The 27,500-nt window shown below is 41.5% G+C and overlaps 3 protein-coding genes across 15 annotated transcripts in view; 2 read left to right on the plus strand and 1 right to left on the minus strand.

Annotated features, from left to right (window-relative positions):
* lama2 (laminin, alpha 2) overlaps positions 1-8,612 on the plus strand; it is a 262,814-nt gene extending 254,202 nt beyond the window's left edge. For 7 of the 9 annotated variants that reach the window (XM_087296269.1, XM_087296270.1, XM_087296271.1 and 4 more), the window contains 3 exons: positions 2,915-3,045; positions 5,410-5,632; positions 6,149-8,612. In XM_087296269.1, coding sequence (XP_087152395.1) covers positions 2,915-3,045; positions 5,410-5,632; positions 6,149-6,303 — 509 coding nt within the window. In that variant the 3' untranslated portion in view covers positions 6,304-8,612. 9 annotated transcript variants of the gene reach the window in all.
* Positions 8,613-10,059: 1,447 nt separating this feature from the next.
* The window catches only part of LOC101884755 (enoyl-[acyl-carrier-protein] reductase, mitochondrial), a 17,467-nt gene continuing 26 nt past the window's right edge, over positions 10,060-27,500 (plus strand). The window contains exons 1-12 of one of the 2 annotated variants that reach the window (XM_087298010.1): positions 10,060-10,204; positions 12,498-12,595; positions 14,208-14,339; positions 16,626-16,769; positions 19,513-19,615; positions 20,820-20,922; positions 20,999-21,072; positions 22,466-22,526; positions 23,778-23,850; positions 24,673-25,038; positions 25,144-25,371; positions 26,364-27,500. The exon at positions 26,364-27,500 is cut by the window's right edge and continues 26 nt beyond it. In XM_087298010.1, the coding sequence (XP_087154136.1) occupies positions 10,083-10,204; positions 12,498-12,595; positions 14,208-14,339; positions 16,626-16,769; positions 19,513-19,615; positions 20,820-20,922; positions 20,999-21,072; positions 22,466-22,526; positions 23,778-23,850; positions 24,673-24,833 (1,071 nt within the window). In that variant the 5' untranslated portion in view covers positions 10,060-10,082 and the 3' untranslated portion in view covers positions 24,834-25,038; positions 25,144-25,371; positions 26,364-27,500. The remainder of the gene's footprint in view (positions 10,205-12,497; positions 12,596-14,207; positions 14,340-16,625; positions 16,770-19,512; positions 19,616-20,819; positions 20,923-20,998; positions 21,073-22,465; positions 22,527-23,777; positions 23,851-24,672; positions 25,039-25,143; positions 25,372-26,363) is intronic. The other variant, XM_087298011.1, reaches the window with a different exon arrangement.
* Positions 26,592-27,500, minus strand: part of arhgap18 (Rho GTPase activating protein 18) — a 48,523-nt gene continuing 47,614 nt past the window's right edge. For all 4 annotated transcript variants that reach the window (XM_087297976.1, XM_087297979.1, XM_087297978.1 and 1 more), the window contains one exon: positions 26,592-27,500. This exon is cut by the window's right edge and continues 1,489 nt beyond it. The gene's annotated coding sequence lies outside the window, so the exon portion shown is untranslated.

The following is a 27,500-nucleotide window of genomic DNA, read 5'->3' on the forward strand; positions in this document are numbered from 1 at the left end:
TCCAGACACTTACATCTGGCCCACATACCGCATGAAATGATGCACTTGGGCGGTCCACTCCTGTTTGCCAGATCTGGGCCACAATTAAGCCATAGCAAGATCACATATCAGCCAGAATTCAACCGAATGAACCAGAACTGACCCTATTCTAGGCCACAGTTTGCTTTTATTCTGGCCCAGATCCGGCCCACACCAAACACTTACATCTTGACCACAAACTGAATGGAATGATGGCTCTAGGGCTGGGCCGCAAATAAGCCAAAGCAATACGACATTTTAGCCAGAATTCAACCAAATGAACCAGAACTGAACCTTTTCTGGGCCACAGTTTGCTTTTATTCTGGCCCAGATCCGGCCCACACCAAACACGTACATCTGGACCACATACTGAATGGAATAATGGCTCTAGGGCAGTCTGCTCCTGTTTGTCAGATCTGGGCCACAATTAAGCCAAAGCAATACCACATATTAGCCAGAATTCAACCAGATGAACCAGAACTCACCCTATTCAAAGTTCTTAAAAGTTCCAGCAGCCCAAAAAAAATTGTATAATAAGAGATTAAGAGTTATGAGCCCAACTAAAGCAAACTATTTTCTCCATGATGGTGACTTTAGTCTATGTGGCCCACATTTGTTTTAGGATAACTGGGCCACATTTGTCATATCTTCTCTGGGCCACTTTAGGCTCACATCCACATTAGCCAGAGCTTACTGTGCCGAATATTTGCGTGGCCCACATGTGTCTTAAGATAACAGGGACACATGTGAGCCACTTTATGTTTAGACCCAGATTACCTTTTTTATGACATTGCCACGTTTTTGCCAACTGTGGCCCACATTTGTCCTTCATCATTTGGGCCAAACTAATCATTTTCCACATGGGCCACATTGGGCTCACATTCAGATTACATTTTGTCATTAGTGGCAAATTTTTATCTTAAATGGCCCATATATGAATTAAAATCTTTGGTCCCCCTTTGGAAAATAGGAATGATTTTTTTATTATTTTTGTCTCTTTTTCTTTTAATCAAACAATTATTTGTATTCCCATGTCATGTAATCGCCATATTTATTAATATATAAACGGTCATATATTAACTGAACTTCTACTGTTGTGTGTGAGTGCTGTGCATACTAATTAGCAATTTTTGCAGAAGCAGATAAATGCGGGTCCAAAATTAAATTCAGCTCTGCAGAAACTTCCTGTCTGAAGAGAGGTGTTAAAACTGAACACAGAGCACAGAAAGTTGTATGCTTTTTTTGTTGTGCAGAGAATTCGCAGAAAAAGAGGAAGTATGTCTGGGGTGCGGCCAATGAGGGACTGAACAATGACTGACAAATGACGAATTTTATTAAACTCCACCTGTTAATATCAGCTGCCTATATAAGTTGAAGTTGGGAAAAGAAAGGGGTTGTGCACCTCCTTAATGTAACTTCTGCATTGGATTGAGGACAACAGAATTCTGTGGATCGAATTATTTATTTAAATTGTTACGATTTTTGACATTGAAGAAAAACCTCTCCTGACCTTTTTTCTTGATCACGCATGGAATCGATTTAATCGATTTAACACCACTTTTGCCATTGTACAAGTGGGCCACTCCAGGCTCACATTCATTTTGTGTGGGCTGAAGGAAGACCACCAGTGCAGCATAACTGCCTAAAGTGGCCCACATTCGTATGCTGTCTGGGAAGAATAACGCATTATTTTTTATGCACAACACCAAATAAACACCAAAAAACAACTTTATGCTCAATAATCAGTGCTACAGTCGAGCTCCTGAACATTTCATACCTGAAAGTTTCGTAAAGTATTACTAGCTTCTAAACAATTTCCTGAAAAAACTGGAGGAATTTACGTAATCTCAAGAGTCAGTTCTGGGAGTCATTTGCTCATTGGAAAGATCTACATTCTTGTGAAATCATAAAAACATCCTCTAAAATTCCTTGGACAGCAGTTTGTATGTAAAGTGAACACTGGGGCAGTCTGACGCCAACAGCTTTTGTTCCTTTTCACACAATAATATTTGCAGAACATGTTATTGAGGAATAAAAGATTATTTTACTGCACAACACCAAAGAAACGGTTCAAATTATGGACTGAGTAGGACTAGTAGTTTATCAAAGTGGAACAAAGGGTCTACTAAAAATGGCAAAATCCTGCTTTATAGTATATTGTGTTTGGATTAAGGCTGACAGGAGATGGATGTGCAGGGTTGTGGCGCCATCTTGTGGCAGTGTGTGGAGTTGTTCTCAGACTGATGTAAAAAGTATTAAGTAGAAACCTGTTTGACTGACAAAAATTTAAGTGACTTGGAAGAATTGGCCAATTGGTGATTTCTCAATATATATATATATATATATATATATATATATATATATATATATATATATATATATATATATATATATATATATATATATATATATTTTTTTTTTTTTTTTTTTTTTTTTTGCTGGGTTCCCACAAATATACTCGTACAACTTAAAGGGGGCCTATTATGCCCCTTTTTACAAGATGTAAAATAAGTATCTGATGTCCCCAAAGTGTGTGTGTGAAGTTTCAGCTCAAAATACCACACAGATGGTGTTTTCTAACTCTCTGAAACTGACTCTTTTAGGCTTTAATCCTAATTGTGGTGTTTTGGTGACTGTCGCTTTAAATTCAAATGAGATTGTGCTCTTTTCGGAAGAGGGCGGAGCTGCAAACACTTGTGTGTTAGCATAGTGTCATATTCAAAGCAGGACTAACATCCTATGCTAATGAGGAAGAGATGGTCACTAGTGGGCGGGGCTTTCCCCCTCTGATGACATGTACAAATGGAGAATGTCAATCAAAGTGTTTCTTGTTTATATCAAGTCTGATTATAGAAAATACAATCAATACATTTTTATCATGGTGTGTGTTGTGCAGTGGAGGCATATCGAGTGGGTAATGACGTGTCAGTGGATCTGGAGTTCAGGACGGCTCAGAGCTCTGCTGTCCTGGTGGGCGTCAGCAGCCAAAAGATGGACGGGCTGGGCATCGAACTCGTAAATGGAAAGGTATCAGGAAATATTTTTTATATTCTTTTCATTGATGAGGTGTCTGGTCAATTAAGAGATTATGATTTGGGAGTTTTTACTGCAATCCATGTTTATTATGGTAAAGGAAGCTCTAGCGCACGTCCTAAACAAGTTATGGAACATCTGGGTCTCCTGTAGATAAAAGACAATCAGAGAAAGTGTAGATCAGATCAAATCAGATCAGAGGCTCAGTTCTTTATTTTGATATATAATATGGTCATATATTAATAGCAGAAATACAAAAACTGCTGGCAATATCTGGATCTTTTTTTTATTATTATTAAATGAAAATTTCAAGTTAAGATTGTGTTTTTTCCCCTCTATTGGGATGTACATCTATTTTAAGCATGTCTAAAATGAGAAAAGATTGTAGGACGGTGCATGTTTTCATCCTCTGTGAACCGATTGGACTGTTGGGCGTGGCTAACGAAATAAAGAAATTGGCGAGTGGACAAAGTCAGAGCAGAAACGAGATGCACACTGATCACGCTGCCCTAAAGGACTGATAGCCCCACCCCAATGGTTAATAGCCCTGCCCAAAAAGACTAATAGCCCCTCCCTAAAGGGTTAATAACCACACCCTAAATGAATGATAACTCCACCCTAAAGTACTGAAAGCCCCTCCCAAAGGACTGATAGCCCTTCTCTAAATGAATGACTGCTCCAACCTAAGGGATTGAATGCTCCACTCTAAAGGACTGATAGCCCAGCCCTAAATGACTAACAGCACCATCCTAAAGGACTGAAAGCCCTGCCCTGAATGACTGATAGTCTGGCCCAAAGAACTAATAGCTCCACCCTAAAAAAAACTGATAGCCCTGCCCTAAAGAACTGATAGCCCCTCCCAAAATTATTCATATCCACTCCATAAATGACTGAAAACTCCTCCCTAAATGACTGATGGCTCCACCCTAAAGGACTGACAGCCCCTCGCTAAAGAATTGATAACCCCTCCCTAAATGACTGATAGCTCCACCCTAAAGGACTGAAAGCCCCACCCTAAAAGACTGATAGCCCTGCCCTAAAAGACTGATAGCCCCGCCCTAAAAGACTGATAGCCCCGCCCTAAAAGACTGATAGCCTAGCCCTAAAAGGCTGATAGCCTGCCCTAAAAGACTGATAGCTCCGCCCTAAAAGACTGATAGCCCTGCCCTAAAAGACTGATAGCCCCGCCCTAAAAGACTGATAGCCCCGCCCTAAAAGACTGATAGCCTAGCCCTAAAAGGCTGATAGCCTGCCCTAAAAGACTGATAGCTCCGCCCTAAAAGACTGATAGCCCTGCCCTAAAAGACTGATAGCCCCGCCCTAAAAGACTGATAGCCCTGCCCTAAAAGACTGATAGCCCTGCCCTAAAAGATTGATAGCTCCGCCCTAAAAGACTAATAGCCCCGCCCTAAACGACTGATAGCCCTGCCCTAAAAGACTGATAGCCCTGCCCTAAAAGACTGATAGCCCCGCCCTAAAAGACTGATAGCCCTGCCCTAAAAGACTGATAGCCCTGCCCTAAAAGATTGATAGCTCCGCCCTAAAAGACTAATAGCCCCGCCCTAAACGACTGATAGCCCTGCCCTAAAAGACTGATAGCCCCGCCTTAAAAGACTGAGAGCTCTACCCTAAATGACTGACAGCCCCCCATAGAGGGTTGATTGCTCCTCCTTAAATGACTGATAGCTCCTCCCTAAATTACTGATAGCCTCACCCCAAAAGGACTAAAAGCTCCACCCTAAAAGGCTAAAAGGTCTAAAAAGCCTAAAAGGTCCCAGAACAGTGCAGGGTAATTGATCTGGCAAGTTACCCGAGGATGAAGAGATGTTGCGGACGAAAGTGAAGAGGGTTGGGGAGTCGCTGAAAAAAGTGAAAGTGAACAGTGGACGGGGGAGGAGGGCGGTTGAGGAGGGAATCGGTAAAATGAGATTTCAGAAGTTCCGCATCCGGCATGTTCCGGCACAAATTAAGCCCTGGTCCTGCACAAAAAGACAGAAAGCCTCACCCAGAAGGACTGATAGCTCCTCCCTTAATTACTCATAGCTTCACCCTAAAGGACTGAAAGCTCCACCTTAACGAATGATAGTCCCACTCTAAAGGCCTTCTGTGTGACCTGGAAGTGTGGAAAGTTGTTTTAAAGGGGATTAAAGGTTACAGTGTTTAATTAAAATGTTTAAAGGCAAAATAAATGTTACAAAATAATGAAGTGCACAGATACATTATTTATAAAAAGCATTTCTACATACATATACAAATAACTTGAACTCATGCTGGCGCAGTTGATTTGCACTGATGTGAATGTAAATGCAGTTATTGTTAGGTTAGTCTTTCCCCATGAGTGTTCTGTTCTCTGTGCAGCTGTTCTTCCATGCTGATAACGGAGTGGGCCGCTTCACAGCCGTGCATGAGCCGAGGCAGGAGGCGGGGCTTTGTGATGGGCAGTGGCACACAGTCTCCGCCCACAAGCTGAAGCACCGCCTGGAGCTGACGGTGGACGGACAGAAGTCTGAGGCGGCGAGTCCAGACATCCGCTCGCCCTCCGCAGACACCAATGACCCACTGTATGTGGGCGGATACCCCGGTACGACTATCAAAACTCATCATTTACAATCTCATCTTTAAAATAACCCATGTGCATTGTTAAAATTGGCTTCCCTTTGGTTATGTTGGGGGCTCTTTTTGCCCCCATTGACTTCTACTATAATTATATTTCTTGATAGCAAAGCCATGGTTTTCGCTGTTGGGAAGAGGTACAGTTTTTACTATTTCGAGAGGATCACGTGCTTATGATTGCTTGCGCATTATTCAATCCGTGATTTACCAATCAGACGATTCCTAAGCCACTATAATTACACTCAGTTCCATATAACAGCCATCTTTGCCTTTTGTGTGTGTGAATGCATTTAAAAAGAGAAGCTGGTTCAGGACAATCCCAAAAATGAAGAAGTTCTGGAAGATTTCACATTTCAACACTCGTGAAAATTAGGAAGAGGCAATGAGAAGTTTCAGTTTTAATATAATGTATATATGTTAAGTGTGTGTGTTTTTCCTGAAGCACTGAAGTCTGACTGAGATTGTGTGTGTGTGTGTGTTTCAGAGGGTCTGAAGCAGTTCGGGCTCACCATAAACACCCCGTTTAAAGGCTGCATGAGGAACGTGAAGATCAGTAAAGCTGGAAAAACTCTGCAGGTCCAGATGAACAAACTGCTGGAGCTCAGAGGAGTTCAGCCGCTCAGCTGCCCTGCTGCTTAAACACACACAGAAAGAGAGAGAGACACAGATACACAATCACACAAACAAACAAACACACACACAAATACACAAACAATCCCACAAATACACAAACAATCCCACAAATAAACAAACACACACAAATACACAATCACACAAACAAACACACACACACAAATACACAAACAATCCCACAAATAAACAAACACACACAAATACACAATCACACAAATAAACAAACACAAACAAATACACAAACAATCCCACAAATACACAATCCCACAAATACACAAACAATCCCACAAATAAACAAACACACACAAATACACAATCACACAAATAAACAAACACAAACAAATACACAAACAATCCCACAAATAAACAAACACACACAAATACACAATCACACAAATAAACAAACACAAACAAATACACAAACAATCCCACAAATAAACAAACACACACAAATACACAATCACACAAATAAACAAACACAAACAAATACACAAACAATCCCACAAATACACAAACAATCCCACAAATAAACAAACACACAAATTTACAATCACACAAATACACAAACACACACAAATACACAAACAATCCCACAAATAAACAAACACACACAAATACACAATCACACAAATAAAACAACAGATACACACACACACACACACACACAAATACACAAACAATCCCAAAAATACACAAATAATCCCACAAATAAACAAACAAATACAAAAATACACAATCACACAAATAAACAAACTCACACAGATACACAATCACACAAATACACAAACAATCCCACAAATAAACACACACAAATACACAAACACACAAATACACAAACAATCCCACAAATAAAAAAACACACACAAATACACAATCAAACAGATAAACAAACACACAGATACACAAACAATCCCACAAATAAACAAACACACTCACATATACATAAACACACACACAAACAAACACACACAAAATCAGATAAACAAACACACGCAGAAACAGACACACACAAGCACAGATAAACACAGATACACATTCACGAACACAAAGAAACACAAACTCACACACACTCACACAGATACACAAACACACGCAAACAAACAGACACACACAAGCACACAGATAAACAAACACACTCATGAACACAAAGAGAAGCATAAACACACTCAGATACACAAACACCCACAGATAGACAAACACATGCAAACAATCACACATACACAAAAACAGAAACACAGATACACAAACACACACAGAGATACACAAACACAGTCACAAACACAAAGAGAAACACACACAGAAACAAGCCCAGATACACAAACACACTCACAATCACACACACACACACACACACAGTAACTGTTGGACTCCACGTGTCTTGTTACAGCAGACTGCACTGTGTGCACTCAGCACCCTCCTCATATCCAACATGACATCATTGACAGTCTTCATAATCAACACAACATCCACTGCGGTACACGGAGAACATCTGCGTCTGCGTTTCAGTGCATAAAGCTTTTCCTCTTGTCCCTCTTCAGTGTGTGTGTGTTTCAAATAAAAATACTGTGTGAGCTTCGCTGTGATCTTTCATAAACGTCCATATGATCTGTGACCTTCACACCCAATCCCCCTTTGTTTAGCTCAGGCTGTTTGACGTGGTTGTGTATGGTGGGATACGAGGACACGAAATGTGTATAATTACATGGATATGCTCTAGACCAGTGGCTCTCAAACTTTTTTTATCAAGTACCACCTCAGAAAAAAAAGATCTCTCCAAGTACCACCAAAATGAGCAGTATTGAAATACAGTAGCGTAGTAGGCCCAGAAAAGCAGCTACAACTCTGCACAGTTGAAAAACGTGGCATATTACCTCAGAAATATAGTCTATATGTCATATGTGGCATATTATATACATCATTTTTGATACATTTGGAAATGTGTGTAGCATGTACATGACATATTTCATTCCTCCGCATACCACTAGAAGGAAGCCTGTGTACCACTAGTGGTACACGTACCACAGTTTGAGAACCACTGCTCTAGACAACACAATCTGTAGGTGATTTATAAGGACACAATGTGTCCTCATAATTCAGATGCTTGAAAATCAGACTTATTCGCATTCAATTTTGAGTTCTTGTGAAAGTAAGGTCAAATAATAAGCTGTTTTTACTGTATAAGATACATTATGGAGAGTCCTTATAAACCACCAACACCAACATGAGTGTGTGTGTGTGTGTGTGTGCGCTCTGCATGGAGTGATGTAATGAACAGTATTTCCAAATAAAGAAAAATCCCCTCTGACAGCACTTCATACGGGCTGCTCTGCTCTGTGTTTTCCTTCATTGAGTTAAAACAGAAGTAAACAAACCTCAGCATTAGTCTTTGATTCAGTCTAGTGTCTGATTGATGTTACTGTTAATGCTAAAACAGGTTTGACGAACGTAATATTGTGTAGTTCATGGTAGGGTTGCACTAGTACGTTCTTTCTTGAACGGGAAAGTACAGTCCTCACTAGGAACTTAGTAACTAAAAAGTATCAGCTCAAAATACCACAGTGTTTTATAACTCTCTGAAACTTTCCCCAGTGATGGGTTGCAGCTGGAAGGGCATCCACTGCATAAAACATATGCTGGATAAGTTGGCGGTTCATTCCACTGTGACAATCCTAGACTAATAAAGGGACTAAGCTGAAAAGAAGATGAATGAAACTTTCTCAGAGATGGGTTGCAGCTGGAAGGGCATCCGCTACATAAAACATATACTAGATAAGTTGGCGGTTCATTCCGCTGTGGTGACCCTGGACTAATAAAGGGACTAAGCTGAAAAGAAAATGAATGAATGGATGAAACTTTCCCAGAGATGGGTTGCAGCTGGAAGGGCTTCCACTGCATAAAACATATGCTGGATAAGTTGGTGGTTCATTACGCTGTGGCGACCCCAGACTAATAAAGGGTCTAAGCCAAAAAGAAAACAAATGAATGAATGAAACTTTCCCAGGGAGAGGTTGTAGCTGGAAGGGCATCCACTGCATAAAACATATGCTGAATAAGTTGGCGGTTCATTCCACTGTGGCGAGCCCAGACTAATAGAGGGACTAAACCAAAAACAAAATGAATGAATGAAACTTTCCCATTGATGGGTTGCAGCTGGAAGGGAGTCCGCTACATAAAATATATGCTTGATAAGTTGGCGGTTCATTACACTGTGGAGACCCCAGACTAATAAAGTGACTAAGCCGAAAAGAAAATGAATGAATAAATGAAACTTTCCCAGTGATGGGTTGCAGCTGGAAGGGCATCAGCTACATAAACATATACTAGATAAGTTGGCGGTTCATTCCGCTGTGGCGACCACAGATGAATAAAGGGACTAAGCCGAAAAGAAAATGAATGAATGAATGAACTCTCTGAAACTGACCCTTTTAGCCTTTGATTCTAATTCTGGTGTTTTGGTGACTATCGCTTTAAATTCAAATGAGATTCTGCTCTTTTCAGAAAAGGGCGGAGCTACAAATACATGTGCCTCACCATGATGGCAGATTAAAAACGGGACTAACATCATTAGAGGCTGATTATATTCACACACAGCTGTGTTTAAACCCCTTATAAAATGATTTCTGCTTAATCCCATTTTAAGTAAAAGATTCGTAAAGTAAAACAGATTTGTTTCCTCACTACACCCATTCCGAGATGGTGACACTGGCAAAAATGAGGAAGTGCACTTCTCTCTTTAAGTGTGCAGAAATGCTGCAGATGTTTAATGTGAGACAGAAGCTGTGGTCATGCTGGTCAGACGAGTGCTGTGCAGAGGAGCTCATGGATGGAGGCTCGGTCAGAGGAGACACAATCAGCACTGCTCAGCTCTGGTGTACCGAGAGCATTCACACAACATCAACACTGTCAGGTACACACACCCTATATATATATATATATATATATATATATATATATATATATATATATATATATATATATATATATATATATATATATATACCTGCAACCAGTCTAATTGTCAGTACACTTTAAGAGAGTTAATGATAATTTCACTTGGTGTGCTCATTTGGAAATGTTAATTTTGTGCATATTATATTTTTGTTGTAGTTAAATTAAATAACTTTATCTCTTGTGTGGTGTTTGGGATGTTTTCATCCGCTCTGGGGGGATTTTAAGTCTTAATTTGGACACAGCTTTCTCTGTTTCAGTTAATAAGTTGATCTTTGGTGACAAATCTTATTTTGACATGTATTTTGAGAATTTGCTTTGGAATTTTTCAAAACCTCAGCAATCTGGGCAAATTGACTACCCTTTCATTATGTTGGGGGCTGTTTTTACCCCATTTGCTTTCATTATAATCACATTTTTGATTGCAAAGCCATGACATGCATTCTTGATTGTTGCTGGTTTTCCTTGTTGGGAAGAGGGACAATTGGTGATTTTTACTGTTCTGTATAGAAGTTCCAAAGTCACATTTTCTTTTTTCTCTATTATTTATATTCGAATTATCAAGAAAAATAACAAGTCCCTTGGTCAATGTCAGCCCGGCTGGTTGGTGTGTGCATGTGTTTTCCACACTTCAGTTCTCATTGGGTTAACATCAGAGCAAGTTTCAGTATATAGATTCGGCTGAATAGAGCACTCCGATATGTTATTCAGGAACAAATCAAAGCACAAGAACAAATACTGAAGTGATGTAACAAGTAATACATTTACATCAAGAAGGAACACAAAGAGACCGACTGTGACTTCACTTACTTCCTCCCAGAACCGTTTATATTAAAGTTGATGATTAGCTGCACCATGTTGGTGTTTTCATTAATTTAAATTCTTTTTGGCTTAGTCCTTTTATTATTCAGGGGTCGCCACAGCAGAATGAACCGCTAACTTATCCAGCATATGTTTTACGCAGCAGATGCCCTTCCAGCTGCAACCCATCACTTGGAAACATCCATACGCTCTCAATCACACACATACACTTTGGCCAATTTAGCTTACCCAATTCAACTGTACCATATGTGTATGGACTTGTGGGGGAAACCGGAGCACCCAGAGGAAACCCACACAAACATGCTAACTCCACACAGAAATGCCAACTGACCCAGCCAGGCTTGAACCAGCTACCTTCTTGCAGTGATGCGATCGTGCTACCCACTGCACCACCATGACACCCTGTTGGTGTTTTGTAGCATCTGATTTTTTTTCACAAGTTGGGTCATTAGCCCAACGCTGAACCCCCAACCTGGAGGACCAGGACATGCACTACAAACTACAGTACACTACAGACCCAACACTGAACCCCCAACCTGGAGGACCAGGACATACTCTACAGACTACAGTACACTACAGACCCAACGCTGAACCCCCAACCTGGAGGACCAGGACATACTCTACAGACTACAAAACACTCCAGACCCAACGCTGAACCCCCAACCTGGAGGACCAGGACATACTCTACAGACTACAAAACACCTACAGACCCAACGCTGAACCCCAAATCTGGAGGACCAGGACATACTCTACAGACTACAGTACACTACAGACCAAACGCTGAACCCCCAATCTGGAGGACCAGGACATACTCTACAGACTACAGTACACTACAGACCCAACACTGAACCCCCAATCTGGAGGACCAGGACATACTCTACAGACTACAAAACACTCCAGACCCAACGCTGAACCCCCAACCTGAAGGACCAGGACATACTCTACAGAGTACAAAACACTCCAGACCCAATGCTGAACCCCCAACCTGAAGGACCAGACATGCACTACAGACTACAGTACACTACAGACCCAACACTGAACCCTCAACCTGGAGGACCAGGACATACTCTACAGACTACAGTACACTACAGACCCTCCACACAGAAATGCCAACTGACCCAGCCGGGGCTCCAACCAGCAGCATTCTTTCCCTTTCACTACATTTCTCAAATATTTGTAAAGATATGGATCATTAGATTATCAGACATATTTGCAGGAGTGAATCCTGACCCTTAAACTGATTTCAGAAACAGCCACTTGAAATTTCCAGGCAAGTGGAGGAGCAAGTCGGAGCTAAACTCTGCAGTACACGGCCCTCCAGGACTGAACTTGGTGACCCCTGCTCTAGGCCATTTGGCAGTGTTGAGTTTGTGTTTTGTAGGACGCCAGTGAAATGACCCTGACTGACTGGTGGTATGTGTGTTATTCAGGATGGAGCAGCTGCTGTTGCCTGCAGTTGGAGATCATTCAGTAAAGGTCCGCATGCTTGCAGCTCCAGTCAATCCTGCAGACATTAACATGATCCAGGGTAAAGTCAACTTTCACGCCTGCTGATATTCCTTCAGTCTTATGGTACGTTCACACCAGATGCACGTGAGGCATTAAGTATGAGTGATTTACATGTTAAGTCAATGCAACTGGACATCCTACAGTGCTGTTCTTGCAAATTAGAAAACGCGAACGACACGGGATAAATTTATTGTTTCGGGCATTTGACATTCACGCAAATCACTCAAGTTGAACATTTTGAACTTTGGCGGACATTCACACCGCGTTAACCAATCAGGAGCTTGCTTTAGTAGGGGTGTGATTATGGCGTAGCACCTATTGTTGGTGTCTCAAAGGACAATCCTCCTGCTGACATGGGACAACAGCATAGCATACTGGGTCCAGCTCAGTCGGAAGCAGCGCTGAAAGCCTCCATCATTCAAGTACAGTTTCTGGAGGCGTTTATGAACTCATGGATCTGGGCGCACCTCTGAAGGATCTGATAGACATGGCGCAGAACAAATCTTAGCTGTTTTTTAATCTTTATGAAGCACATAAAGCACAGTTACTCTAATAAAATCCATGTCAGCCATTAGCAACAAAACCAAAGTCAGCAAATAGACAGACGCCCCTCTCATGGCACAAATCTGCATCTGTTGTATAATGAATTTGACACACAAACTCAAAATGTTCCTGCATCTAATTAGACGTGAATAGCTTGATCTTCAAGCTGCATCTGGTGTGAACGCCCCATTATGCTGTTAGATCAGATTCCTGCTCTTCCTTTAAACCTGGTTTATACTCAACGCGTATACTAGTTCGGTTGAGTGCACACAGCAAATGTGACGTCTTGTTTGCGGAGGTTCGCTTTGGGTGCGCACGACGTGATTTTTTTTAAATCACCCAAGCGAACAGCGTTTGATTTGAGTTAAATATGAAACACTTTGAAGAGATTTTGTCTGAAACAGGTACACCTGTACAGACATCTTTATGATCTGTGATCATCGAGAGAACCAGATTATCAATAATTCTTGGCTAGAAATTGCAACATTCGTGGGAAAAGAGGAAAGTTTTTGTTAAAAGGTTTGGAGTAAACCTGAGGGATAAGTTTGTTGAAGCCTTAAGAGGACGTGGCTAAAGTGGACGTATGGTGACGTATGTGAAGACCAGGGCAAGGGGTGGGGAGGTGTTTGACAGAGTGCGCGCAATGTGTCTGAAGAGCGAGGAGGGATCCGGTGGGGAGGGGTGAGAAGGGTGCGTGACTTATTTGAGGATCGGAAGGGAGACGCGCATATTCCGGGAAATTATCACTCGTTTGCAGGTATCTGGGAGTCTCTATGCATTTGCGGGAAACTCCCGAAACTTCCGGGAGACTTGGGATGCCTGATAATAATGATATGACGTAGATCCAGAAACGCTCTACTTCTCTGTTTATCCGTCTGACTTAACGGTCAGTTTCTTTTGACCGCCCCATGTCGTTTTACAGAATATCACAACGGCGAACGCAGCAAGTCTAAAAGCCTCGTCCGTTTCGCGAGTTGCGCTCACAGTCAGCGGAGGTGCGCAATGCGGCACCAGGCAAAGTATGAATCCAGCTTTATGAGGCAGTAATGGTGAAACTAATTTGGAGGACATTGGTCTCTTCTCCACAGGTTCATACCCGATCCTGTGCCCTGTCCCGGCGGTGGGGGGAAACGAGGGTGTGGGCGAGGTGCTAGAGGTGGGCAGTGATGTCACATCTCTCCGGCCTGGAGACTGGGTTGTGCCCATAGATGCTGGCTTTGGTAAGAAATTCAGTGTTTCAGCTTAAAGAAATTCAGCATTCGTCAATTTTACAAACATATTTCAGATACATACAGTGCATACAAAATACATTTTCAGGTGTATGTCTAAAGCCCTATTTTCAACAGCAAAATTTAACGAGAATAATAGATGTGGGACCTGAGTGTGTCTATTGGAATCTGATGTCAGATGTTTGTTAAACCAAGCATTCCTGCCATGAAATCCTTTCAGAGATGGAGTAATGTTTACACAATTATCTTTTATTACATTTGAGATGGCTCCTGTTGCAGAGCAATGGGCAAATTTTTAGATTTTGCTCCTCTTCTCTGGGGATAAAGCAGGGCCGGAGTGTGACTCCTTTTCAGCCCTGGAGTTTTAAGCCTCAGACCGGCCCACCTCAGTTCACGACTGACTATATTAAAATAAGGTCATTTCCCATTCAGTTTCTAATGACACTATCACGTCTTTTTTTGAGAAAACAGCTGCTTTAAAACGTCAAATGTTCAACAACCCTAACAGTATTATATGTCTTAACAATAAAAATGAAAAAAAAAAAAAATGACTCAGACGAGGATCAATCCCGGAACACTGGTGTCAAAACCTAACGTGCTAGCCACTCGACCACAACAATTATGAATTCATGGTATTGCAGGCTGCATCTTCATCACGAGGCTGCGAGAAAATAGATAAAAAGAGCAGAGCTGCGGTAAGAAGACTGTGGTCAAGTAAATAAATACATTAATTTAAAAAGTGTGACTGCTGAGAGCAACAGATTCTGGAGCTAACGTTAGTGACACCGGCCCTCGCGACCAAAAAACGGACCGGCCCACCGGGAATTCTCCCGGTCCTCCCGATTAGCCAATCAGGGCCTGGGATAAAGTGTGCGGCTTGAAGGTCCAGTCATACCTTAAACCAAGAGTCTCCAAACCTGCCCTGGAAAGATGCTGTCCTGCAGGGTTTGCTCCTAAATTAAAATTAAAATGAAAAAAGAAGGATCTTGCACTTAGTTTATATTTAACAAGATTTCAGGTTAATAATTTAATCCATCTGAAAGCAAAAAAGAAGCATGGAGCGTATCACAAAAAGGATTATTTTACCAAGTAATGCTTTTTTGAACCTATCTGAACCAGTTAATCAAAGTCTTCAGGTTCTTTTTATAAACTTCCAAGCAAAAGTTGGTCAGAGCTAATAATCTGATGGATTGTCAGTCCTTGTCCTAACCCTAACCCTTAAGCCTATCCTAAAACATAAGTGTATCACGGTCCACCCATTAGGTCCACAGAGGGTAAGCTGGACAACATCATGATCAACCCATTAGGCTCTGCAACGACTTTTATATATTTTAATATTCAGAATAAAAAGTAATTGACAAAATGCAAAGTACAATAAAAATGTCACCAAGAGGAGGCCATAGGAGGCTAGACCATAACCACAAAGCATAGAAGAAAACACATCTGGTTACTCATTTACCCGAGTTAAGTTACCCAAGATCACAATGAGACATTACATCAATACAGATACTGTGGGGAAAACCCTTCGGCTGATCATTCCTGAAACCCAGTAGACTCACACCATAATAGGTGCATTATCCAACGTTCCTCAGGACATTTTAAAATGAATATAAGCACCTTCCAAATACCAATACCTATGCTCACGAAAACCACTGAGTCTTAGGACATGACAAGTGGGGAATAAACATCCTGAACATCCCGGGTTGGTGGATGAGTCATGGTGGGTGGAGACATTAGCAAATCTCATAGCATTCCACTCAAAAGTGAGTGGAATTATAGTCATACACTATAATAGTTGCACTTGTAACAGAGGCCAGCTAGTAAGTGCTGTGCTGGTAAACCTCACTCCTCTGACCTCTAAAGGTGCTCTAGTGACAAACGCTAGAGGCCATGGTCTTTAGCCTCCTTGTTAGAGCACCCGACTCCCATGAGGAAGGTCGCCGATTCGATTCCAGCTCGTATCGGGTTGGGTGGTGTTGGACTGGCGAGGTTACACACTGCCTCAACTTCCTCTTCTAGCCTACTTTTGGTCTAATCAAGGCATTTTTAGCTTAGCTTAGCATTAATCACTGAATCTATTTATGCTAAGCTAAAAGAGCTCCCGCCAGACCTGAAGATCAGCTGAATAGATTCAAAAAAAGGTAAAAACTCAACTTTAGCTGTAGGGGAACTGTAAATGTATTATACTTTTTAAAAAGTTGAGTGTTCCTTAAGAAAACACAGCATTATTACATCCATTATTTTACGCAGCATTTTCAATGTGTGTGTGTATGATAGGTACATGGAGGACAGCTGCTGTGTGTGAAGAAGATGAGCTCATCTCCATTCCTAAAGACATCTCAGTCCTGGGAGCCGCCACCATCTTCGTGAACCCCTGCACCGCGTACAGGATGCTGCATGACTTTCAGACACTTTCCCCTGGTACGAAAACTCATATGGTTTAATTCGCTATTTTACAAAATAAGCACAAGTGATGAGAAAGACAACGCTTTGAAGCAGCTGAACCAATTTCCTCGCTAAAGGATTCACTGGCGGCATTCTGGTCCAATTTATGCCCTTCACTCATTAACTTACCTCCATCTTGTTGACTCGGATATACGTCACTGATTACGCCACACAAGTGTCCAGTACTAGGTGGAGCATCTGTATGGGCTTAAATGGAATGCCCTAAACACTTGAGCACTTGGGAACAACACTATTGTGACTGTACATGTGAATGTTTTGGTCGTTGGTTCTGACGTGTTTTTTGCTTGAACGGGTCAATAAAAAAGTGAAATGTCCATACCATTGCAAATAAAGTTGGATATTCCAATCCATTTGTTGTCCATTTTGTCAAAATTAAAAAAGTAAACATCTAAACAAATATAAACCCGTTCTCACAGCCATGCCGGTCAAAAAGTTTGACCTTCTTCTACTCCCCAGCTGGTCATGAGGAGAGCATAAATACCATATACACCCTCTAGTGGTGCGAAAGAAAATTGCAACCCATAAATGGCTGCAACAGTGATGTTGCAATGGCATTGCATTCTAGAATATAGGTGCTGGAGTGGACATATGAAGCCAACTCACTGCCTTGAATTTGACATGGTTTGTCCAGGAAAATTTTCATTCACTTAATGATGATGATGATGAAAAAAGCCTTTATTTGTCACACACACTTTTACATGTAGTGAAATTGGACCACTCTGACCTTATGCAAACATCATACATTTCAGAGCAAGACAGGTCAGATGAGAGGTAGCTTTAGAAAGAGAAAATGACATCCACTAGGGAAAAGGGAGGCAAAAAAAGCCCCTCCCAGACTGTCCTTGAAATAGGGCAGTGTAAGATCAGGGGACAAACAACCCAGCAGGAAGCACATAAACACATAGACATAGACATAACATCGCAACATAGGATGGGACCAGGGGATGTGGTGATAGTCTGGCAGCCAGGGAAGCTCTGGTTACTGACCCACCTACCCGCACCCAAAGGCGTTGGATGCAGGGGGAGGCAGTGATTGTCCAACCCAAGCTCATTCTGAAAACGTAGTCCCGCCGACGTTTCTGGAGACAGCGGAATACGTCCCAGGGGGTACGTACGGCCGCTTTATTTTTTTCAAGCGAACGCTGTGGGGCGGTGTGACGCCGTTCCCTTTCGCGCTTGCCTTACCTCCTTGTGGAGGGCTTCCCCGCTGCAACCCGTTTGTCCACTCAGTTTAGCGTGTACGTCGGCAGGCTCGAGATGCGGAGAGGGGTCGACCACGGCGACCGGTTTCGAGTGTGGGGAAGAGCAGCTCCAGCAATCAGGTAAGACAAAAACAGAATCCCAAAAATTAAGTGAACGAGTTTCGTGACAGGGCGAGAACGCGGCGAAATCCGAAAACGCTGTGGAATAAAAAAAAAAAAATCAGGGCTTTTGTTTTTTTGGACGCTTTTGTGAACTGTTGCTCGGGTTTAGGGAAGCGAGCGGGCGGGCGGGTCGATCGGTAAAATTGGTTGGGTTCGGGGAAGGAGGATGGCGAGTTGGCCGATTGGCCGCTCGCGCAATCAATCATTCGGTCAGTCGGACTGCGGCCTCACGCGAGAACAGCGCGGCCGCGAACCGCGCTCGCGAGAGGCGTCTGAGGTGCGAAAAAGCGCGCAACAGCGGCCTCTTGCGGATTCGCGAAAAACTGCAGCCGTATGTACCCGCCGGGACGTATTCCGCGGTCTCTAGAAACGTCCGTGGGACTACGTTTCCACAATGAGCCTGGGTTGTGATTGTCTATCTGTATCTGTGTACGTGTGTATTTGTTATGGCTGATTTATACTTCTGCGTCAAGCACACGCGTATGCTATTGCGCAGCCTACGCATTGACGAATAGCCCTACGCCGTGGACGTCAGCGCCGCTGACGCGCTCCTCTCAAAAAATGTAACTATACGTCGCAACAACGTGTAGCGCAAGCTCTGTGATTGGTCGGCTTGGTATCCCTCACAAGTCTGGGCGGGACCGAGAGCGATTGTTTACAAGTGTGGAGTCCCGTGAAGGAGCTCCGAATGGAAAGTTTTGTTTTGTGTTTACCTCATTGTTAAAGTTGTTGCACGTCCGCCAGTTTCTGCCTCAAAATGAGCGAGTTTGAGCCACTTGTACATTCAGGAAGTGATCAGAAAAAACAAAACACCAGTGAAGAAAATCACCAGTTGTCAACTTCTGCAAATTTTGCAGATATCTAGTTGAATGAAGTGGAATGCACTTTAAAATGCAGTCAGGGATTTCCACAAAGAAAAACAAGTTAAGGGAATTTTCACGAGTCAATGTCTAAAAGTGGACTGGAAAGCAGCCACTGTTTCAAAGCATTTGAAATTCCACGTACTAGTGACACCTGGTGGTCAACAGTGTAAATGCAACAAAAACCTTTTCAAACATATTGCAAACTTCTTTTCATTAAATATGTTTATTTTTAGGGATTTTCACCAGGACAGTTGAGACTAGAGACAGGAAAGCAGATAGAGGAGTAGGACTGATAAACATATTAAAACACTTATCATTTACCAAAGCCCCGTTAACCCCGTTTACTGACATCACGTGACCTTGCCAAATTGAAACGTGCTCCAAAACCACTGATTAGAAAACTGATTTCGTAAAAGCAGCCATCACTAAAAGCCCAGTTGTCCGTGCTCATTTGTGGTTTGTCATCTGTAGGTAATACAGTGATTCAGAATGCCTCTAACAGTGCAGTGGGACAGGCTGTGATTCAGATCGCGGCGGCGCTGGGCCTAAAAACCATCAACATCATCAGAGACAGGTACATGTTCAAGTATTCCTTTAGCAGATGCTTTTATCCAAAGCGACACGTAAGTTTTGGTCTTCTACAAGACTGTTTCAATATTTACGAATGTTTGTGTGTGTGTGGGTCCCCAAGATGAAGATGGAGGGGAGCTTTCCCTCTGGTATGTCTTTGAAGACCGGGGCAGGCTGGCTCTGGCAGCATCTTGGTAGATGTCTCGGAGTGACTTTACTTTCAGACTTTTTGGAGCCACACACCATAAATGTCACACTAAGACCCTTTTATAAGGAAAAAAGGAATTTCACCTACAGACTATATGTTACAATTAGTCGTGGGCCGTTATCGCCGTTAACACAGCAAGATTTTTATTGTGCGATAAAAATATCGCCGTTAATCTGTTCTCATAGTTGGGTAGGGAGCTGAGTTATGACTTTAGTCTGAGAAACAGTTTAAAGTTCGTGTTTACCTAAATAAACAGTTAGTAAACACAAGTACATCTTACTGAACATCATTTATTTTCATCACCAATTATCATAGTAAAACAGTTTCTCAAGCAGTCTGTGATGCAATTTTGGAAACAGGAGATGAGCCCCTGCCCTAATGCGCCACCTGGCTTGAGAAACCTATTGTCAAAGACTTATTATTTGGGTAGCACACATATTCTGAATGCCTTCGGCAGAATACAAATGAGCCATTTTAATCTAGATTAATTACAAGATTACAGTGAGATTATTCATTTTCTTGTCAGCTTAGTCCCTTTATTAATCCAGGGACGCCACAGCGGAATGAACCGCCAACTTATCCAGCAAGTTTTTACGCAGCGGATGCCCTTCCAGCCGCAACCTAACACTGGGAAACATTTACACACACATTCAAACACACACACTCATACACTACGGACATTTTAGCCTACCCAATTCACCTGTACCGCAAGTCTTTGGACTGTGGGGGAACCCGGAGGAAACCCACGCGAATGCAGGGAGAACATGCAAACTCCACACAGAAACGCCAACTGAGCTGAGGTTCGAACCAGCGACCTTCTTGCTGTGAGGCGACAGCACTACCTACTGCGCCACTGCCTCGCCCTACAGTGAGATTAATCTAGATTTAAAAAATGAAACTACGCCCACCTCCAGTTCCAATACTTAAAATGTTTTACCAACACAGCAGTTTTTTTATGTAACTCTGAAATGAATTTCTCAAATATATTTCTCGACCTCAGAGCAAACTGTGACCAGCTGATGCAGGAGCTTCAGTCACTGGGAGCCGATTACGTGGTGACAGAAGAGGAAGTGATGTCATCAGGACTTCATCAGCTTTTCGAGGTGGGAGATTCTGTTCTTCTGCAACTCTTTCAGGACTTTCCACATAAACATTATGCGTGTTGCATTTTTTGTACAGGAGGTCCCGAAACCTAAACTGGGCCTGAACTGCGTGGGGGGCCTCAGCGGAGGACTTGTGCTTTCTAATCTCGAGTAAGTCTGACGTCTACTTGATCTTGTTTTTTCATGCAAATCTTATGATTGCTCATCATTAGAAAAATACAGAAAGGCAAGAATTGTCTCATTGTTCGGCGTTAGAAATATTAACATACGTCGTTAAGAGAAAACCCGTAAAGTTTTTCCAAGTATGTAGTCCCTTTGTAGGGATCTTCTGTCCATATAACTTGTATCACCTCCTATTAACTTGTCGTTCTTTTGATACCAGTAACATTTTACTATAAAGGTTGTATTAGTTAATGTTAGTTAATGTGGTTTATTTATAAACTAATTTCGAGAGGATCACGTGCTTATGATCAACACGGCTGGCACCTCATTAGCTCCGTAATCTGCCCTATTAGATGACTACGGAAGCATTATAAATGAGTTTTCACTCCAGTTATCTTCGTCTTGAAGTTTCCCCACCTTCCCACCCTTTCTTTCCGATAGGGCGGCACGGTGGCCCAGTGGCTAGCACTGTTGCCTCACAGCAAGAACACCGCTGGTGCAACCTCCTATGGGGTTTCCATGTTCTCCTCGTGTTCGCGTGGGGTTCCCCAGTTTCCTCCCACCGTCCAAAAACATACACCATAGCCAATCGACTAAACCCTTTTATCACCCTAGACAACCTTAGATTACACTTCTCACACAGCGACAAGCAGGGGAGTTCTCGAGACCTACCTGAGCTTGAACTCCCCTCTCGCCCTTCTAACCGGAGGGAGCCCCGGGCTCGAGGATATTACGAGCTCAGGGCTCTCTCCCAGGACAGCATGCCATTTAACGCTTTATTGATTATCAGCTGTGTGAACTCTTGAGATGCATTTACGAATATGAACAAACAATGAACAATACATTTAATTCAGTTTTTGTTCATGTTATTTAATGTTAGTTAATGAAAATACAGTTGTTCATTGTTAGTTCATGTTAACTGACAGTGCGCTAACATGTTAACAAGCATGAGATTATATATCAATAATGCATTAGTAAATGTTTAACTATAAATAAAGGCTGCACCAGTATTGTTCATTATTAGTTCATGTCGGTAAATACATTAACTATTGAATCCTTATTGTAAAGTGCGACGTTGACAGCTTTATACTGTGTGTACATACATTTGTTTATATACTTGATATTATATAATTATATAATTATAATATAATTTATAATTATATTTTTATCATATGATTTTGTTAGTACAGGTGAAAAGTTTCTAAAACAAATAATAAAGTCAGTGTTTAAAAAAAAAGCTTCACATCTATTGCAGTTTTATGGAAATGAATTGCGACGTGTGTATATGTGTGTGTGTGTGTGTGTGTGTATATGTGTGTGTGTGTGTGTGTGTATGTGTGTGTGTGTGTGTGTGTGTAACGGCTGTGGTCTTTATATTCAGTTATGGAGGCACAATGGTCACATACGGAGGGATGGCCAAAAGACCCCTCCAGATCCCCGCTGTGAGTTAATAATCTGAGTCTTTTTTAATTTTATTGTATGTGCTTAAGTTGATACTATATACTTTTTAAATATAATTGTCGCCTATTCAAGTTTTAGGAACAACACATAACTTGACTTCTAGTTGATCATTTGGTATCAGAAGTGGCTTATATGAAAGGCAAAGGCCTCTAGATTACACTTATTTGAGCACAATAAAATCTGATCATGTCTTGATTATTACTGATTTCATTAGGACAGTAAGCTCTGACTCTGCTTAGACTAAAGTCTCATCACTGAACAGAAATAATGTCCAGTATAGAAGATAAAGTCCTGCTGCAGTGGAGACAGAATGAATATTGTGTCTGACTCCATCATGAGCTTGGAGGACTGCATCCATACATCTCTGCACTGACTCAAATCACTGATTAATAAAGTCATCTGGAATGAAGAAGAAAGCGTTCAGCAGGACTCCCAGAGCTCATCAAGATCCTTTGGATCTTCATATCTTTTAACGTACCCCAGACATCATGTCTGGTGACTGGGCTGGCCAATCCTGGAGCAATAAGACCTTCTCTGCCTTCAGGAGCTTTGATGTGGAGGCTGAAGTATGAGAAGGAGCGCTATCCTGCTGGAGAATTGTCCCTCTCCTGTGGTTTGTAATGTAATGGGCAGCACAGATGTCTTGATCCCTCAGGCTGTTGATGTTGATCATCCACTCTGCAGATCTCTCGCACGCCCCCATACTGGATGCAACCCCAAACCATGATTTTTCTTCACCAAACTTGACTGATTTCTATGAGAATCTTGAGTCCATAATGGTTCCAGTAGGTCTTCTGCAGTATTTGTGATGATTGGGATGCATTTCAACAGATGAATCATGGAAAAAATCCACCGTCTGCCACTTTTCACAATGATCAACTAGATGTCAGGTTATTATGTGTTGCTCTATACAGCCATGACATGACTTTAGTCAGTGTATTATTACAGTTTTTTAAAGGTTGTGGAGTGCTTTGCACTTCATTGGTTTCACTAAAAGCTATACAATATTGTGTTCATCTACATATCTATAAGGGAAAGTTCATCTCAGCAATATCATTTGCTGTTCATTTGTTAAGCCTCCGCACCATCCAAGATCACATTTTATTTCTTAATTAAGCAGAAAAGGGACAGTTCAAAAAATGAAACTGCGCTCCTTTATGACTTTCCTCAGTTAGTGGAACACAATAGAAGTTGAAAACCATTGACTTTACATCCACTTTTGTCTTGTGCAGAAGTCCTTTATATTCCACAACGTGACACTGAAGGGCTTCTGGCTGACCCAGTGGAAAAGACAGCACAGGACAGGTAAATGATCAGACACGACTTTAAAGCTCCTGTGAAATTACAATAACGTTTGCTAGATGTTAGTATAAGCATCTATAAGCTAGTGCACTCCAAACAGTGACGAAATTCACATTTCAAGAGTTCCCACTTAGACATGGTTGGCGTTTATAGCAGGTTTGGCATGCAGTCCCGGTTGAGCCCAAGGCTCCCGCCCGGTCAAATAAGCAAATCTGAAGATATGAGATCAGGTCTCGAGAGCTCCCCCTTGGAAAATGGAGGAAAAGGAGGAGATGGGGTGGAGGGGGGGGGGGGGGATTCTTCCAAAACGAAGATAACTAGAAAGCTAGGATTACTCTGATTGGATTATTACTGATTACAGATGAGCAGCCAGTTGTGCTCAATCATATCACGTGCTCCTCTCGAAATTAGTTTCTGAAACTTCACTTAGTAGATATAGAGCTGATATAAACATGTCAAGTTTGCAGTTTGTCACTTACATCTAAATCAATCCACGTTATTTTTTTTTTGCCATCTCCTTATATTTCAGCTTCTCATTAAATATTCTGACCAATCAGATGCTCTCTGACATCTCCCCTTCTTCTCAGTGGCTTTTTATTTGGTGCCCTTATTCTCAGCCACTGGCAGAGCTTTAAGAAAATCTAAACACTATTGGCTGTTTTTAAAAGGGGCAGGGCTACTCTATGCCCCACCCTCTCTTTATGTTGAGATTGTCAAACATCATATTAAAAAAAAATGTAATTTCAAAGCACTTCATGGGACCCTTAAAAGGCAAACTGAGTGCTGAAATCTGACACGATGGTGTGTGTGTGTGTCTCTCCACAGATAAAGCCAAGCTGACGGCCATGTTGGATGCGGTGTGTGAGCTGATGAGGGCTGGATGGCTCTCCGCACCAAACTGCGTACACACACCATTTCACCAGTTCACACACGCTTTACAAGCTACAACACAAACACACAGCCGCAAACATGTGCTCATTATGTAGACGCAAAAACAGACAACACACTCAGTGCACATCTGTATACAAGTACTGTACGCTTATTTGTTCATCTTATTATCCTAAAACAAAACAAAAACTGGAACATCTGTAAAAAGAAGGCTGACAAACAGGCAATAAAATAAATTTTGTGTAAAAAAAACTTTTTAAAGGGGGAAAAAAGTCATATTTGAACATACAGTGCGAGAAATGAGTATTGAACTTGTGTTTTTCTCAGAAAACACATTTCTAAACGTGCCGTTGACTTCAAATTATCACCAGATGTTGGCAACAACCAAAGAACTCCATATATGCAAAGACAAATCTAATTAGTTTATAAATGAAGTTCTGTGCAATGATATGACGAAGAGTAAAAAGTATTGAACACATGAAGAAAGGGAGGTGTAGTTCTGCAGTGAAAGCCCAGACAGCAGCTGAAACCTCTCAGTAGTTCTTCAGCAACCCTCTGCCCTTCCTCAGTGTAAATGAATATCAGCTGCTTCAGTCCAACAACAACATTAGCTGGAGGATGAAGATGGAACCAGGGGTCCGTTCTTCGTACCTCGCTTAAATGATCTAAGATTATTTGGCAGATCCTGGATCTTTTAATCTTAATAACTGATCTCTCGCTAATTTGGTTCTTCAAACAAGTTCGCGAATCAGGTTAGAATGTCTGGATAAACTGATCTGAGATCGCTGCGTGTGTTGTGAAGGACAGATCTATCCATCCTCGAAATCATGATCAGCAGTGCAACGATTGGCTGACGGCACAGCAGCGTAATGACATCATCTGATTAATATTCAATTATCCATGTGAGCAAAATTACATCAAATTAGCAGTAAACGGTTTGTTAAATATGACACGCGATAACCTTCCACATTTGTTGTGAGCTGCAGGCTTTACACTTTCATGTGTCAAGAGTATTCATCATGTAATTTAATGCATATCAGTGTATTTAGTTCTACATTTAGAAAAGATTTTCTTTATTGTTGTAGCTGTTTTTTTAATCGCTGTATGGAATAACTGGATGTTTACAAAAGCATTTTGATATTGGTAAAGGCGTCTGCAACTTTTGTGAAGCATCAAATCACTGGCATATTAACTATGAAAACATCAAAAGTTCATATCAACAAGTTTTCTCTTTGCACCACCAGGTGGCAGTCTTTGTACTTTCATTTCAGGGTGCAGATTGCATAGGTTTTATAAATATATTTAACTTTATTTATTTTATTAATAATTTTAACTTTATATATAGTAAAAAAATATTTACTATTTTCCCAAGTGTGTATAACTACTACTGTAAGAAAATATCAGAATTCGGTACATACTTTCTGTATTATCTTTGCATGCACTGAGCCGATCTAATCCTGTTTATATGAATTGAACTTGCTCCCGATCAGGTTTGACCTAGCAGAACTGTTGCTATGACAACAACTCTCGGATCAGCTTTGAAGAACGAAACGATCCTGGATCGTGTCAAATCGTCAATATCCAAATCCAGCTAACTGAGTAATCCACGTACGAAGAACGGACCCCAGGGTGGACATTTCAGCAAGACAATGATCCAAAACACAGCCGAGGAGACTCTCAGATGCTTTCAGAGAAAGAAAATCAAGCTGTAGAATGGCCCAGCCAATCACCTGACCCGAATTCAATAGAGAATAAAGCTCAGATTTGACAGACGAGACCCACAGAACCATCAAGATTTAGGGACACTGTTGAAATCACAGTTAGAATGAAAAAAAAGAAATCCAGTGACGACAGTGATGAGTATTTGCACATTTATTTACAAAAAAAAAAAAAAAAAACATCTAGTGGTTAATTTAAAAGGCATTAAAATCATTTTCGGCCATATTCACAGTAAAAGAACAATATCAGTAAAAGATACTGTATAGTATATAGTAAAAAAACAACAATCACAGCTCAAAACTACTCATTGAAATGACACGGGCATCATTGAAGTGTTTTTCCCTCCGTTGAAGTACTTAATGAGGTCTGAAACTTGCATCATCTGACTTTGAAGAAACTTCAGTTTAATCCAACATTACAAAACATTTCTTTTTAAAAAACAGTACGTTCAAGATCCCTGGGAGCGAGCGAACAATTTCTTGGCAGTAAGCGCTAGCGTAAGATTTTAAAGCAGAATTTTCAATGAGTATGTTTACATGGACATCAATAATCCGATTTTAATACGATTAAGACAATACTCTGATTAAGAGTCTACCATATAGGCAGCGAGTTTTTCTCCGGCTAAAGTCATAATCAAACTAAACAGAAATGGAATTAAGACGCGTGGAGTATGCTGATTTTGGTTGCATTATCGAAGTGCAGTACAGACATGTAAACACCTTAACCACTTTACGCTTGAGTTTTAGATACCATAGCTATATACAGTAGATGTCGCCTGCTCTGTTGTTGTCTATTGGAAGGAATGCGTCAATAGAGCCGCCATTTTAGTACAGGGTAGGAAGGGTAGGATAAGTGAGCGCATGGGCATTGCCGTCAAAGAGTGTGTGTTTGTGTGCATGGAAATGTATTATCCTTCCTCCCTGTTAGATTTGATCTAATCCGTGTCCTGAAACACAGCTCCTCTCCTGCTTTCACTTCTCATACTGACGGAGAGAGGGATTCGTTTGTGAATGAATCTCCGTTATGAACAACTCGTGTTGATATCT

This window comes from Danio rerio, chromosome 20 (genome assembly GCF_052040795.2).
Source record: "Danio rerio strain M-AB ecotype USA chromosome 20, GRCz13ab, whole genome shotgun sequence".
Lineage (NCBI taxonomy): Eukaryota > Metazoa > Chordata > Actinopteri > Cypriniformes > Danionidae > Danio > Danio rerio.